This window comes from Apodemus sylvaticus, chromosome 5 (assembly GCF_947179515.1).
Source record: "Apodemus sylvaticus chromosome 5, mApoSyl1.1, whole genome shotgun sequence".
In the NCBI taxonomy this organism is placed as follows: domain Eukaryota; kingdom Metazoa; phylum Chordata; class Mammalia; order Rodentia; family Muridae; genus Apodemus; species Apodemus sylvaticus.
Genome location: NC_067476.1, coordinates 154,281,961 through 154,296,266, shown reverse-complemented (window position 1 = coordinate 154,296,266; position 14,306 = coordinate 154,281,961). Strand labels below are relative to the sequence as shown.

General features: G+C 50.1%; 1 protein-coding gene across 5 annotated transcripts in view; it reads left to right on the top strand.

Annotated features, from left to right (window-relative positions):
• Atp9a (ATPase phospholipid transporting 9A (putative)) overlaps positions 1-14,306 on the top strand; it is a 108,031-nt gene that overhangs the window by 12,040 nt on the left and 81,685 nt on the right. Inside the window, exon 1 of one of the 5 annotated variants that reach the window (XM_052184396.1) lies at positions 12,872-12,932. The exons of the other annotated variants lie outside the window; for them this stretch is intronic. Within the exon in view, the coding sequence (XP_052040356.1) occupies positions 12,931-12,932 (2 nt within the window). The 5' untranslated portion in view covers positions 12,872-12,930. Of the gene's footprint in view, positions 1-12,871; positions 12,933-14,306 lie in introns of those variants that run through there. 5 annotated transcript variants of the gene reach the window in all.

Sequence of the window (14,306 nt, the reverse complement as noted above, 5' to 3'; positions counted from 1 at the left end):
GTCTGAGGAATCGCATGGGGTCTGCTGGTGGATGCTCCAGGGGAATGAGGTTTGCAGTGGAAAGAACTCTGCAGCCCTGCCCCGCAGCTGCCCCACCCCATCCTTTCTGTTTGCTTTCTTCTCTGTCTCTGTCTCTCTGTCTCTGTCTCTCTCTCTGTCTCTGTCTCTCTCTCTCTCTCCTTCCATAGCCCTTGTTTCTGGGCCTAAGTGAGGTCTCCAGACTCTTCTCAGACCCTGGGTCTCAGATAGCAGACTGAAGCCACACGGGCCTGGTGCTCGAAGGTCCCTCGGTCCCCTCCAGCTGGTGCTTCTCAGCTCTGGTATAACGGAGATTGCCCAGCAGTCACTAACCCATGGCTGAGCCTTGGGGATGTAGTCATTGTGACTGTCCCTCCTGAGCCAGTGGGTGAGAGCATGAGGGGGCCTGTGGGACCCGGAAGACCTTGTACAGCCCAGAACTACAGCGAGAACCCCCAGCTCTGGGGCCCCAGTCGGATGATTGCTTTGAGGCAGGACTTCACGTAGCCCAGGCTGGCCTCATATCTCAGAGGACTTGATAATAGCTATAGGTCATCTGGGCTGAGCTTCCCAGTGGGATTTTTTTTTTAAATCGCAGCTCTTCCTTCTGGGTATTAACGTGATAATTCCCGTTATAGGAAAGTTAATGATACGGCACCTAAATGATCATTACCACCGCCTCATGGTGCTGGGGTTGGGACCCAGGGCCTTTGCATATGCTACACCAGTGCCACGGCTTGCTAGAGTTATATGAAGCTCAACCTCTAAAAATCTGTGTGTGCGTGAACACACTGGAGTGCACGTATGTGGTAGTAGAGGGATGAAGGGGGTGTTGGGTCCCTGGGGCTGGCCCCTGGCAGTCGTGAGCTGGCCCCTGGCAGTCATGAGCAAGCCTTAGCCTCCCGTTAACACTTTGGTTTGTTTCCCTCGATGGCAAGTTGGTGAGTTTCTTTTTTTTTTGATTTGGTTTTTTCAAGACAGGGTTTCTCTGTGTAGCCCTGGCTGTCCTGGAACTCACTCTGTAGACCAGGCTGGCCTGGAACTCAGAAATCCGCCTGCCTCTGCCTCCTAAGTGCTGAGATTAAAGGCGTGCACCACCACCGCCTGGACCTATATTATTTTTTAAAATAAAAATATATATTATGCTAGGTGTGGCACACACCTTCAATCCTGGTGCTTGAGAGGCAGGTCAGTCTCTGATATGAGGCCAGCCTGGGCTACATAGTGAGATCTTGTCTAAACAAACATTTTATTGTTGTCGTGGTGAGGTGGGCAGCAGCATCCCATGGTCCTCATATGGAGGTCAGATAGCTGTGGAACTGGTTCTCTCCTTCCATCTCCGTGGGCCTGGGGACCGGGCAGGCCGGAGGCTTGGCCGCGAGCTCCTGTACTGGCTAAGCCTTCATGGAGGACCTTGTCTTTGGAGGAATTTTTATTGGCCACATTCTCAAGTCAATAGACGCTCGAGGGGATCTGGCCACATTTTATTTTGAAGGTTTCGGCAAGGTTCTTCAAAAGCAAAACTAAGTAAGTTTAATTTGGTCTTTCTGAGGTAGAGTCTTAACTATGTAGCCCAGGCTGGTCTCAAAGTTTCCATCGTGGCCAGGATGACAAGGTGCGGGTCACAATTTGTCATCTCAAGCTTCTGTGGGTGACAGGGCTGGATGCAGTGTGTCTGGCTTCCCTGAAAAGGGGGTGGTTGGAGCATAGCGGGAGCCCAGGGGCCTGCGTCTGTGTGCTGAGCAGGAGCCCAGGGGCCTGTGTCTGTGTGCTGAAAGTGCCTGATCACTCAACAGGCCCCACGCTCCAGGCCTTCCCGGCCTCCCTCCTGGGACAGACACAGCATTTCTACAGCCTTTATTTATTTTGGAATAGAGCGTGCAGCCAGGGCTGACCTTGAACTCTTAACTCTCCTGCTTCCTCCCAGGTGCTGGGGTTCCGGTCACTCACTGCAGGGGTCACTCACAGGGTTCTGGCAGCCTTCCTGTGGCCCTGATGAGGCCTCTCTGTAACAAGGCCCCGCCCTCTGGCCACTGAGCTGCTGCAGTGTCTTGCTGCTGGTCTCCATGGGAACCGGGGAAGGGAGAGGAAAGTTCACTGTGAGGTGGCCTTCCCCAAGGCCTGACTGGCTTCAGAGACTGTGTATGCAAACAAGACTGTGTGGTTCAAGTTTGGGCTGAGCTGCTTTTACCCATGACCTGGAGCAAGTGAGCTCCGCTCTGAAAAATGCCAAGGTTAATAGCGATTTGTTGTTGGGATTTTTATTTTACGAAAAAAAAAAATGAGGGTCAGGCCTTTGATCCCAGCACTCAGGAGGCAGAGGCAGGTGGGATCTATGAGTTTGAGGCTAGCCTGGTCTACAGAGTGACTTGTAGAACAGCTACAAAAACAAACTCTGACTTGATTCCCCCTTATTCCCCCCCCCCAAAAAAGGAGATCTTTTCTATTCTGATATTTTTTCTATTCTGATATTCTGAAAGTTTTGCTACCATGGGTTTTCTGAGGGGGGTCAGGGTGGGTCAAGAGAGCGTGTCAGGCCCCTGGGTGCTGGAGCTACAGAGGGCTGTGAGCAGTCTGAGAAGAGCACTAGTCATCGAGCTCTCGTTCCCACAGCAGCAGAAAGGACTGTGAATTGCCAAGCCATGTGTCCAGGCCCGGTTTGGGGTTTTTTGAGACTTGCTCTAGCTGGCTTGGAACTCACAGAGATCCCCCTGCATCTGCCTCCTGGGTGTTAGAATTAAGTCTCGTGTCATCATACCCAGCTCTTCTGTATTTTCTCTGAGACTTGATTTGGTGGTTTGAATGTGCTTGGCTCAGAGTGGCACTATTAGGAGGTGTGGCCTTGTTGGAGTAGGCGTGTCATTGTGGGCGTGGGCTTTAAGACCTCATCCTAGCTGCTTGGAAGCCAGTCTTCTCCTAGCAGCCTTCAGATGAAGATGTAGAACTCTCAGCTCCTCCTGTACCACGCCTGCCTGGATGCTGCCATGCTCCTCCTGTCTTGATGATGATGGACTGAACCTCAGAAGCTGTAAGCCAGCCCCAGTTAGATGTTGTCCTTATAAGAGTTGTCTTGGTCATGGTGACTCTTCACAGCACTGGAAACCTTAACCAAAACAGAAGCTGGTACCGTGGACTGGGGTATTGCTGTGATAGGCCTGACCATGCTTTAGTTTGGAAGAATGTGGATTTGGGGACTTTGGATTTGGAAAGCAGTGGAATGCTTTAAGTGGGGCTTAATGGACCAGCCTAGTAGGAATATGGAGGACTGTAGCTGAGAGTGATTTGAGCTGTGCAGACCAGGCCTAAGGTGTTTCACTATGTGGCCCAGAGACTGTTTTTGTGGTATTTTGGTGAAGAATGTGTCTGCTTTTTGCCAGGGCCTAACATCTACCTGAGGCTAAGGTAACAAGATTTATATTAATTGCATTGACAAAGGAAGTCTCAAAAAAGCCCAGCAGAGACTTCATTCTCTAGTTTGGTTTTATGAAGAGCATTTTGAACAAGCACAGCAAGTCGAGAAAGGAAAAATGCGAAATGTATGATTCAAGTAATAAAGGCCGTCAGGAAGCAAGATGGAGCCAAGTCCTGGGTTTGAGGAGATAAAGATGAAGGGGTGGTGACCTCGGGGCAGGATCCCACCCAGCTAAGCTTACTGTTTTTTTGTTTGCCCTTAAACAGGGAGTAGTTCTATCATGTTAGGTGTTATTACTTGGTTATTGTTTTCACTTGGACTTTTAACCTGGCCACGAACTACAGTTCAGAAATGGAGGGCACAGGCTTTTGATCTGGGTCTTGGAGCACAGTGGCCATGAGATGGTTAGGCCCAGGCAGGGTGGTGCACACCTTTACAGGAGACAGAGGCAAGCAGATCTCTGAGTTCAAACCCAGCCTGGGACAGAGCAAGTTCTAAGCAGAGAAAAGCTTAGGTCCAGCCTTTAATCCCAGCATTCAGGAGACAGAGCCATGCAGATCTCTGAGTTCAAGGCAATCTGCCTTGCTGGTTTCAGGAAAGCCAAGCTTAGGGAGTGAGGGAATTGGAAGTAGAAAAACTGGTAATAGAATAAGGGGGCCATGGTCCAGCTCCAGCAAGCAGCAGAACTTGGCAGCTTCAGCCATGTGGCTCTGGCCTTAGGGTGAAAAATAGAAGGGACTATTGGGACAATTGTTGCTGGTTAGCTGGGGCTAAGAAATTAGCGGTGATTAAGAAGAGACCAGCATCACTGAAGTGAAATCTTCTGGGAGGTGTTTTCTGAGAGCACAGAGGCTATGTTCCAGAGATAGCCCAGGTTGTACCTCGTGCTGCAGCTGGACTTGGTAATGTATAAGAGTCACCCAGGTGGTGCTGGCTTTGAAGGTTGGAGGGGTCATGGAGAGCAGCTGAGGCTCAGCACTGTGAGAGGCCATGGAAGGCCATTGGTGAAGATGCAACCTCGGTTGCAGTTGACAGCCCAGGACTGAAGGGGTCATGCAAAGAAGTTGAGGCTTGTTACCATGAAGAGAGCCTATGAGAGGCTATTGGTGAAGCCCAGTTTCAGCAGAAGACCCCAGCATATTGGAGATGCCAGTGCCATGGGATGACCACCAAGAACAGCAGCAGCAGTGGAGTGGATCAACCTGAGCCTAGAGTGCTACGGAGGGCAGAGCTGGAGAGGTGATGTGCCCTTTGGAGGAGCCTAGAAGATCTTGGGTGGATCCCAGACATTAGAACAAGAAGCTGTGAAACTGAAGTTGACTTGGAAACCCCAAGATGTTAAAGATGCCAGAGCCATGGGCCATCTGCCAGGAAAAGCTGCACAGGAGGCAAAACCAGCCCAGGAGAAAGAAGTTTATTGCAGTCAACAAAGATGAAAAAGGAGTTGGAGATCTGAAGACTGCTTTGGCATCAGACATGGAGATGCAGAATTTGGCGTTTGCCCAGCTGATTTTTTGTCTTGCTTTGGGGATTACAGTTAAGTGATTGGGTGAATCTCAGAAGCGACTTTGGACTTTGAACATTGCTGAGACTTGCTATAGACTATGGGGACTTCGGAAGTCGGATTGAAAAGTATTTTGCATTATGCTATGTTTAGGTATGGCCCCCATAGACTCATGTTCGAACAAGCCTATGGGGGCCAGGGAGTGGAATGTGATGGTCTGTATATGCTCGGCGCAGGAAGTGGTACTGTTTGGAGCTTTGACCTTGTTGGGGTATGTGTGGCCTTGTTGGAAGAAGTGTGTTGTTGTGGGCATGGGCTTTAAACTCCTTATTCTAACTGCTTGGAAGCCAGTCTTGTCGACCTTCAGATGAAGATGTAGAACTCTCAGCTCCTCCTGTGCCATGCCTGCCTGGGTGCTGCCATGCTCCTCCCGCCTTGATGATGATGGACTGAACCTCTGAACCTGTAAGCCAGCCCCAATTAAATGTTGTCCTTGTAAGAGTTGCCATGGTCATGGTGTCTCTTCACAGCAGTGAAACTCTAACCAAGACACATGATTCACCCTGTGTAGTCAGCCTCACCTTGAACTTGTAGTGATCCTCCTGCCTCTGCCCTCCAGCGCTGGTATTACAAGCAGCCGCCCATTGTCTCCAGAAGGAATGGGTGGCTTGTGTAGCCTCCGTCCATGGACCTTAAAACTTGGTGCCACAAGCCGGGCGTGGTGGCGCACGCCTGTAATCCCAGCACTCTGGGAGGCAGAGGCAGGCAGATTTCTGAGTTCGAGGCCAGCTTGGTCTACAGAGTGAGTTCCAGGACAGCCAGGGCTGTACAGAGAAACCCTGTCTCAAAAAACAAAACATAAAAACAAACTTGGTGTCGTGATATACGGAGTAGGTGTTAACTGGCGCGGGGAGGTGGGAGCTAGTGGACAGAGCTGCTTCTGGGGAGTGCCTGGTATGGTCCTGCCTCTGCCCCCAGGTTCCTGCCAAGGTTGCCAGTCTGGAAGCTCAGAGACAGCACTCCCATGTGGCATGGTCTTGCGCAGCCTAGGCTAGCCTCGAACTCTTCCTGTGTCTGTCGCCCATGCGCTGGGACCACAGTCATGCTCCACCACACACGGCTGTTGCTGGCACTCTCTAGGTTCCCACGGTGCCTAGCGCTGGCTGTGGGCCGCGTGCTACACCTGTTTTACAACCTGTGACGAAATGGGCTCAGATCAGGAGGAAGTGCAGGCAGGAAGGAAGGAGGACTCGATGCCCTGGGTATGTGTGCAGCCTGCCAGAGTTAATCATCAACACAGACAGGTCAGACACGGCGGGCAGCCTGCCTCGGGGAAGTGAATGACCTGCGAGCCTGCTGAAGGCCTCACATCCTCACAGATAAGGATGGGCCTTACTTTGCAGTATTAGGACAAAACCTAGAACCCCTTACATGCCGTACGTATAAGAACTCTGCCTGATCATCCCACCTGATCAGTATTTATTTATTAATTACGTTTATTTATTTTAAAATTAATTCATGTAAAAAATAGGTTGCGAAGTGTATGTGCATCATGGTAATGTTCCCATCAGCCCCTGTTCCTTGCCCCCCCCCCCCGTGCTCTTCGGTCCGCCCTACCAGCTTCCGTACCACACAGGACCTCTGGAAGAGCAGCCAGTGCTCTTAACCCCTGAGCCGTCTTTCCAGCCCTGTAGACTTCTATAGATACAAAAATAGATGTGGATTTTAGCAAATGATTAAAAGTGTATTTCCCGTGGTGGCACACACCTTTAATCCCAGCACTTGGGAGGCAGAGGCAGGCGGATTTCTGAGTTCGAGGCCAGCCTGGTCTACAGAGTAAGTTCTAGGACAGCCAGGACTACATAGAGAAACCCTGTCTCGAAAAACCAAAAAAAGAAAAAGGAGGAAAAAAAAAGAAAAAAAGTGTATTCCGAAGGTTCTGAGTACAAATCCCCACAACCACATGGTGCCTCACAACCATCTGTAATGGGATCTGATGCTCTCTTCTGGCGTGTCTGAAGACCGCTGCAGTATATTCATATAAAATAATAAATAAATAGAGAAATCTATAGGTGCACACACAATTTTCTTGCTGTGCTGATGTCTTGCATATATTGGGCAGGTGCTTTGCCAGTGTACTGCACTCCAGCCCCACAGCAGATTTTTGTTTTGTTTTATGACAGGGTCTCTATGTGGCCCTGGCTATCCTGGAACCTGCTATGTAGACAAGGCTGGCCTCGAACTCACAATGATCCTCTTGCCTCTGCCTCCAGAGTGCTGGGATTGAATAAAGGTATTGGATCCCCTGGAACTTGAGATCCAGTCCGAGAGCCACCCAATATTCATTTGTATTGGGAACTGAACTTGGGTCTCCTGGGCTCTCAACACTTGGGCCATCTCTCTATCCCCTTAAATTTTATAGTTATGGTGATGGTGGTGATGATGATGATGGTGGTGGTGATGACGGTGGTGGTGATGACGGTGATGCATGTGCCGTGGTGTGCACTCGGATGTCAGGACACTGCCCTCGGGACTCAGTTTCCCCTTCCTCAGTTGGCTCCTAGCTCGTCAGCTTAAGCTTTGAATGCTTTTTCCTGTGGAGCTGTCTTGCTGCTCCCTTTACATTTCAATCTGGTTGAAAAGCTGTTGCTATCAGCAGATGATAAAGTTGTGAAAAAGTTGTTTTAAAAAAAAAAAACTTGAAACATAGCGTGTAAGAACTTAGGCCTGGTGGGAAGGCTCAGAGGGTAGGACCATGGCTGCTCTTAACCCCCGAGTGGCAGTTCACACCGGTATCTCTATTTCTAGGGGACCCAGGGCCTCTGTTGGCTTCTGCTGGCACCAGGTACACATGGATCTTAACATACGTGCAGACAAAATACCTGGGCACATAACTAAATCTTATAGTCAGAGGTGGTGGTGCACATCTGTAAGCCAGCAGATGTGTCTGTGAGTTCCTGGCTAGCCTGGTCTACATAGTGAGCCGAGGCCAGCCAGGGCTACATGGTGATTCTGTCTCTTGCAAACATGCACACAAGAAGAAAAACCTATAATTAATCCAATTCCTTTTATGCACTAAGTATTCTGCTAATCCTGGGTATAATTCCATATTCTCAAAGTAGTTAAGCAAGACAGACCTCATCTTTTCTTTTTCTTTTTTTCTTTTTGTAAAGATTTATGTATTTATTTTATGTATGTGAGAACACTGTCTTCTCTTCCAACACCCCAGAAGAGGGCATCAGATCTCATTACAGAGGGTTGTGAGCCACCATGTTGTTGCTGGGAATTGAACTCGGGATCTCTGGAAGAGCAGTCAGTGCTCTTAACAGCTGAGCCATCTCTCCTGCCCCCAGCGTCTCTCTCTCTTTTTCTTTTTTCTTTCTTTTTTTTTTTTTTTTTTTTTTTTTTTGGTTTTTCAAGACAGGGTTTCTCTGTGTAGCCCTGCTGTTCTGGAACTCATTCTGTAGACCAGACTGGCCTCGAACTCAGAAATCTCCAGCATCGTGTCTCATTCTTAAATGTCTCTGTCTTGTAGCCCATCCTCCAACCAGTCTAGAGCATGGGATAGAACTTTCATTGTGGTGGTGTGGCAGTTCTCTTGGGTGTTAAAGAACATCCCACCAGGGCTGGGGATGGTGTCCAGGGAGTCCTTCCTGAGCTAGCTCTGAGACCCCAGGTAGGATCTGCAGTACAACATAAACTGAGGGCCGGGGTGACACATTAGTAATCCCAGGGCTTGGAAGGTGGAGGCAGGAGGATCAGAAGCTCAAAGCCGTACCCAGTTATGCAGTGACTCCTAGGCTGGCTCAGAACTGGTGATACATACCTTGTCACAAACAAAACAATGTAACCAGCAAAAGCCAGGTGTGGGCTTATGCAGGAAGATGGAGTTTAGGCCAAGCCCCAGCTACAAAACAGATGGTGAATCAAACACACACACAAGTGAAAGAAAAAAAAATACAAAGAGAAATGGAGTGGCGTACCGGAGCGCCTGGCTTGGGCCCAGACCAGCCAGGCCTGGGCTCCTTGCCTGCCTCTGTGGCTCAGCGATGGGTGAAGCAGAGACAGCAGGGGATGCTGGCAAGTCCCTGAGTTCTCACCGCTCCAGCTGCCAGCAGATGTGCTAGCACCTGGCTTGTGCAGTAAGTGAAAACAGCAACTCACTTACTGAGCTTTGTGGAGAGTGTGTGTCTACTCCACAGCCCACTGAGGGTCTGTGCACTTCCCTGCAGGCCCCCACTGGGGCCACCCTCATCTGGGTTGGGGTCTTTGTGCTTGGACAGTGGCATCCGCTTCCCAGAGATTTGATTCACTCGTTCCCTCCCTTCCCTCCCTCTTTCCCCCCTCCCATTCTTGTCCACTGTAGTATCTTTTCTGCCTGGCAGCAGGATGGCTGTTTAAAATTAGGATGTGTGGGTTTACATTTATTTATTTTGTGTAGGGCCTGTGCATACACAGCACATGTGTGGAGGTCAGAGGACAACCCAGGAGTCTGTTTTCTTCTCCGGTGGTCTGTAGTAGTAGTTGATTAATCCTCTCAATCTCTCTGGCAGCTGCTGGGTGTGTTCCTTGCTACCCCTCCAGTGTTGTGGATTCTTGAATGAAAGACACACACACACACACACACACACACACACACACACACAGCCTTATATTTAATATGCCCAGATCAATAGCTGGGCCACTCCCAAACTTCCATGATGTTAATGGCTCCCCTCTGATACTCCTGAGTTCTTACTTACTAAAATCTGTATGCCATCTTTGCTACCTGTCCTGGCTGGTTTTGTGTGTTAACTTGACACAGGCTGGAGTTACCACAAAGAAAGGAGCTTCAGGTGAGGAAATGCCTCCATGAAATCCAGCTGTGGGCATTTTCTCAATTAGTGATCAAGGGGGGAGGGCCCCTTGTGGGTGGAGCCATCCCTGGACTGGTATTCTTGGGTTCTATAAGAGAGCAGGCTGAGTAAGCCAGGGTAAGCAAGCCAGTAAGAAGCATCCCTCCATGGCCTCTGCGTCAGCTCCTGCTTCCTGGTCTGCTTGAGTTCCAGTCCTGACTTCCTTTAGTGATGAACAGCAGTGTGGAAGTGTAAGCTGAATAAACCCTTTCCTCCCCACTTGCTTCTTGGTCATGTTTGTGCAGGAATAGAACCCCTGACTAGGATACTACGTTAGACCCAATGGGGCGCCCCCCCCCCCCCAGGCCACTCTTCCCAGGCTCCTACATGATTGTTGTCTGCTGATCTCTTTGTCTGCAGATCTCAAGCCTGATCCTGCTGTTTCCCCAGCACAGTGGCACTAAATCCTTCTTCGCTTGGTTCCCTCATGTGCACACACTCGCGCGAGGGGAAATCTAAAGTTGGCTTCCGTCTCTGCCCAGCCAATGGCCACCGGCAACTTTTTTTTTCTTCCACCAATTAGAACCAACTTGGGCCAGGGACCCGCAGCATCTTACATGCCGATTCTCATGTAATTTTTTGGGGGGGGAGCCCAATTAACATAAAGAAGCAATAAACCAAATCCACCACCACGGACACCCAGGAGATGGAACTCAAGTTGTCAGGCTTGGTGGCAAGCGTCTGTTCCCATCTCCAGGGTGATTTTTTTAAACGATGTAAATTGGGGGTGGGGGCTGCTCTTGCGAGGAACCTGGGTCCAGTTCTGAGCACCCACGTGGCAGCTCATGTTTGTAATTTCACTTCCAGAAGATCCAGTGACTACTTCTGCCCTACATGTATGTGGTACACATGCACCTTCTCACATGCAGGCAAAACAGTCATGCACATAAGTGTAAAATGAAATTTATAAATAAGGTCCTTTCAATCTGCTGCTGCAGCTCCCTGCATGTGGATTAAGACCCAGACCCTGTCTTGATGATGACACCCTGTCATTTCTACTACTGTTCTTCCTCTTCCCGCTCCTCCCCCCTGCTCCCCCCTCCCTGTGTCCTCCTCTCATTGGCGCCTGTTCCTCCCTCTTCTTCCTCCCCCTCCCTCCTCCTCTTCTTTTTCCACCCTTTCCTGCTCCTTCCTTCTTCCCTCCCCTCCATCTCCATGCATCCTCCTCCTCCTCTTCCTCCTCCTCCTCCTCCGACCTCATACTTTCCCCCGTCATGGCAGACTATTCCATGTGGACCAGTCTTCTCTGATTGTTTCATGGCCTGCACCCCCTTGGCTAGTTTTATGTCATTTGTCCCAATCGTATGTGGCCTCCTAACCTGAGAGGTGCTACAGTGTTTTAGACTACAGATGGGTAACTCGAAGGGCACTCCATCCATGCAGCTATGGCGAAGTCAGCGTCCCTGCTGGGGTGGCTTCTCAGTGGCCCTGCTGCTTTGGGGTCACCCCGACTCCTGGAAGCAATCCTCATCTATGTCTGTCGTTAAACCCAGTGAATTCACACAGGTCCCAAGTCGGGCTTTGGTGGAATGGTTCGTTGGTCGTCATTGGTAGTCTGTAAGAGGAGGAGGGTGGATCCTTCCGGAAGCACTCAGCTTGGGGGAGTTGTGCACTGCAAGAACTCATTCATGGTCCAGCTGAGGACCTGGCTCGTGAGTACTCGGGATGGCCTGTGCTGGAAACCTGATGAACTTAAGGCAGCTCAGTCAGGAAGCAGGGAGTGATGAACGCCCATCTCTGGCCTTTTACACGGGCCCGGGCATTGAACTCAGGTCCTCGGGCTTGCAAGGCACGCACTATCTCCTCTGGTCTTTTGCTTTGTAGCACAAGGTGATGACAGAGCCATTTCATGCTTGAAGCTCTCAAGGCCGATGGGAAATCGTTTATGTCTAGTCTCTGGAAACTTTTTTAGCCAGTCTCCTGCTGAGGAATGGCTGGCCTTACTTCTGGTGTTTGATTTACGTATGAATAGTGGTGTGGACATCTTGGTTCTTTGTGTGCACACATACAGACACACAAGACACACACATAGACACAGATACACACACATAGACATATACACAAAGACACACAGAGAGACATACACAGACACACACACAGACACACCGACAGCCACATAGACAGGCATACACACACATAGACATATACACAAAGACATACATATACAGACACAAACACATACAGACACATATACATATAGACACACATACAAACAGACACAGAGACACATATACACATAGATACAATCACAGATACCTACAGAAACACACACACACACACACACACACACGACTATAAGTTACTAAGGAACAATAACCTGCTTACTTGATACTCCGAACCCTTTATCAAAACAAAACAAAAACTTGCAGGGGCAGTAAATGAGATTCTCTTACCTAGTTTTCATGTCCCATCAGCTATGTGGTGTTTTCCGGGACTCAGCTCTTTTTCTTATGTTACATGTTTGTGGGAGTGTGGCGTGAGCGTGGAGGTCAGGAGGACTCTCAGGAAGTTCGTTGAGGGTTCTGGGAATCGAACTCAGACCGTCAGGCTGGTGCAATCAGTGCTTTTGCCGCTTAGCCATCTGTCAGGCCATAGATACAGCGTGAAGGATGCCGCCTGAGTCCAGTCTCCTTCCTCCCTCTGCACCTCCCTGCTCTCTAGAGAAGACAGAGTCTTCTCTCTCCTCTTTCTTACTTTTCTAACCTCCCTGTCAGGTGACAGGGCTTCAGCTAGTGTCCCCTCGTGGCCAGTGTGGTCACTGCGAGCAGGCGTGTGGTGAACGTGGAGTCCTTGGGGACTTCCTGTAGAGCTTCTGGTCTTAGAGAGTGGCCAGCAGCAGTCACTGGCTGCAGCACCTGTCCGTATCCCAGCATGCCCCGCCCAGCTGAGCTTACTGGAACGAGGATGCTATTTTTAAGAAGGAGCATTGTATTTCATCATGGAAATTTTGAGCATCTGAGCAGGCAGCTCGCCGGCTCGCTCCGCCTCGGGGTCCTGCTACACATGGACCTCATGGGCTTAACTCTCACTCCCCGGCACCCCACCCAGTCCCGACCTGCAGGAGGAAGGGGTGAAGGAGGGTCCACAGCGGACCAGTCATTATGTGAGTGGCAGCAACTATAGTTGGCTGGTTTTTACTTTGCTTGGTGATATTGCAGGGGCTGGTCTGGGAATTTCCTCCTCCCAGCCTGTGCCTGTGCAGGAGCATGGAGTGAGCATCGAGAGAGAGAGAGAGAGAGAGAGAGAGAGAGACAGAGACAGAGACAGAGAGACAGACACACACTGTGTGTGTGTATATGTGTGTGGTGTGTGTGTGGTGGTTTCACTGTAGCCTTAGGGGGCTTCATTGTCAAGTCCCCTGTTTGAAAGCTCTCCTGACACAGGTTCTCCTCGTGGCTTTCCTGTGCTGGTGGTAGAGCCTGCTGTGTTTCCTTGGCTTGTGTGAGACCCGGGATCAGGGTTGGTGCCAGCGACCAGTGCTTTCTTTCGGGAGGGCCGAACCGGGAGTGGCATGCAGGTTCTGTGCCAGTGGCTGGCTCTTGGCCCATCTCCAGGTTCTCTAGGCACAGAAATGTGGCCTTTCCTGCTTTGTGCCTTTAACATTTACTAAAGAGAGAATGGTTGGGGTGGAGAGGAGCTCCCCCACTATCCTTTACGTAATAGTCATGGTTTAGCAGGGAGGGAATCCACACAGGTCGAGGGTGGATCTGCCTGTCGCCCACATCTCTGCTCCTGGGCCTCATTCTGCACCACCTTCTCTTGTCTGTAAAATGTACGAAACGCATAATAGTTCTCACTGAGGTATATAAAGTTTCTTAGCTTAAATGCTTCTTATTTTTAAATAAATGCTCTTTTGAAATAATTTTGGGTTTCAGGATTGCATTAGTTACTGCTTGACTGTGTGATTAAATTAAATACCTAACAAAAGCAGCTTAGAGAGGAAGGGTTTACATTCCACTCACAGTCGCTCATGGTGGGGAGGCTATTGCAGAGGAGAGTGAGGCAGCTGGTCACATCGTGTCCGCGGTCAGGAAGCAGAGACCAGGGAACGCTGGCGTTCAGCTGGATTTCTCCTTGTTCAGTCTGGGAGCCCACGGTGTGGTCCATGCGGTCCATACGTTCCCGTTCCCGGTGTGGCCCGCATTAGGGTGGTTCTTCCCAGCCATCTAGAACCTCCCTCATGGACACACCCAGGGGCTTGTTTTCATGGTGAATCCTCTCAATCAGCTGTCACAGGGGCACAGCACCTTGGACCACTGCATCTTAGGCCAGTGAAGATAGGTTGTTACCCCAGATCGGATGGCTGTGGCCCTGCCTTGGCCAGGACCCTTTAGAGAAAAGCATTGTGAGGAGAGTGGACAGATGTGGGCGTGGCTTTGATGGTGTGGGTGTGGCCTTGATGGTGTAGGTTTGGTCTTGATGTGAATCTCTGGCATGGGCACTTGTGGGCATGGCCTTGATGGTGTGGGCATGACTC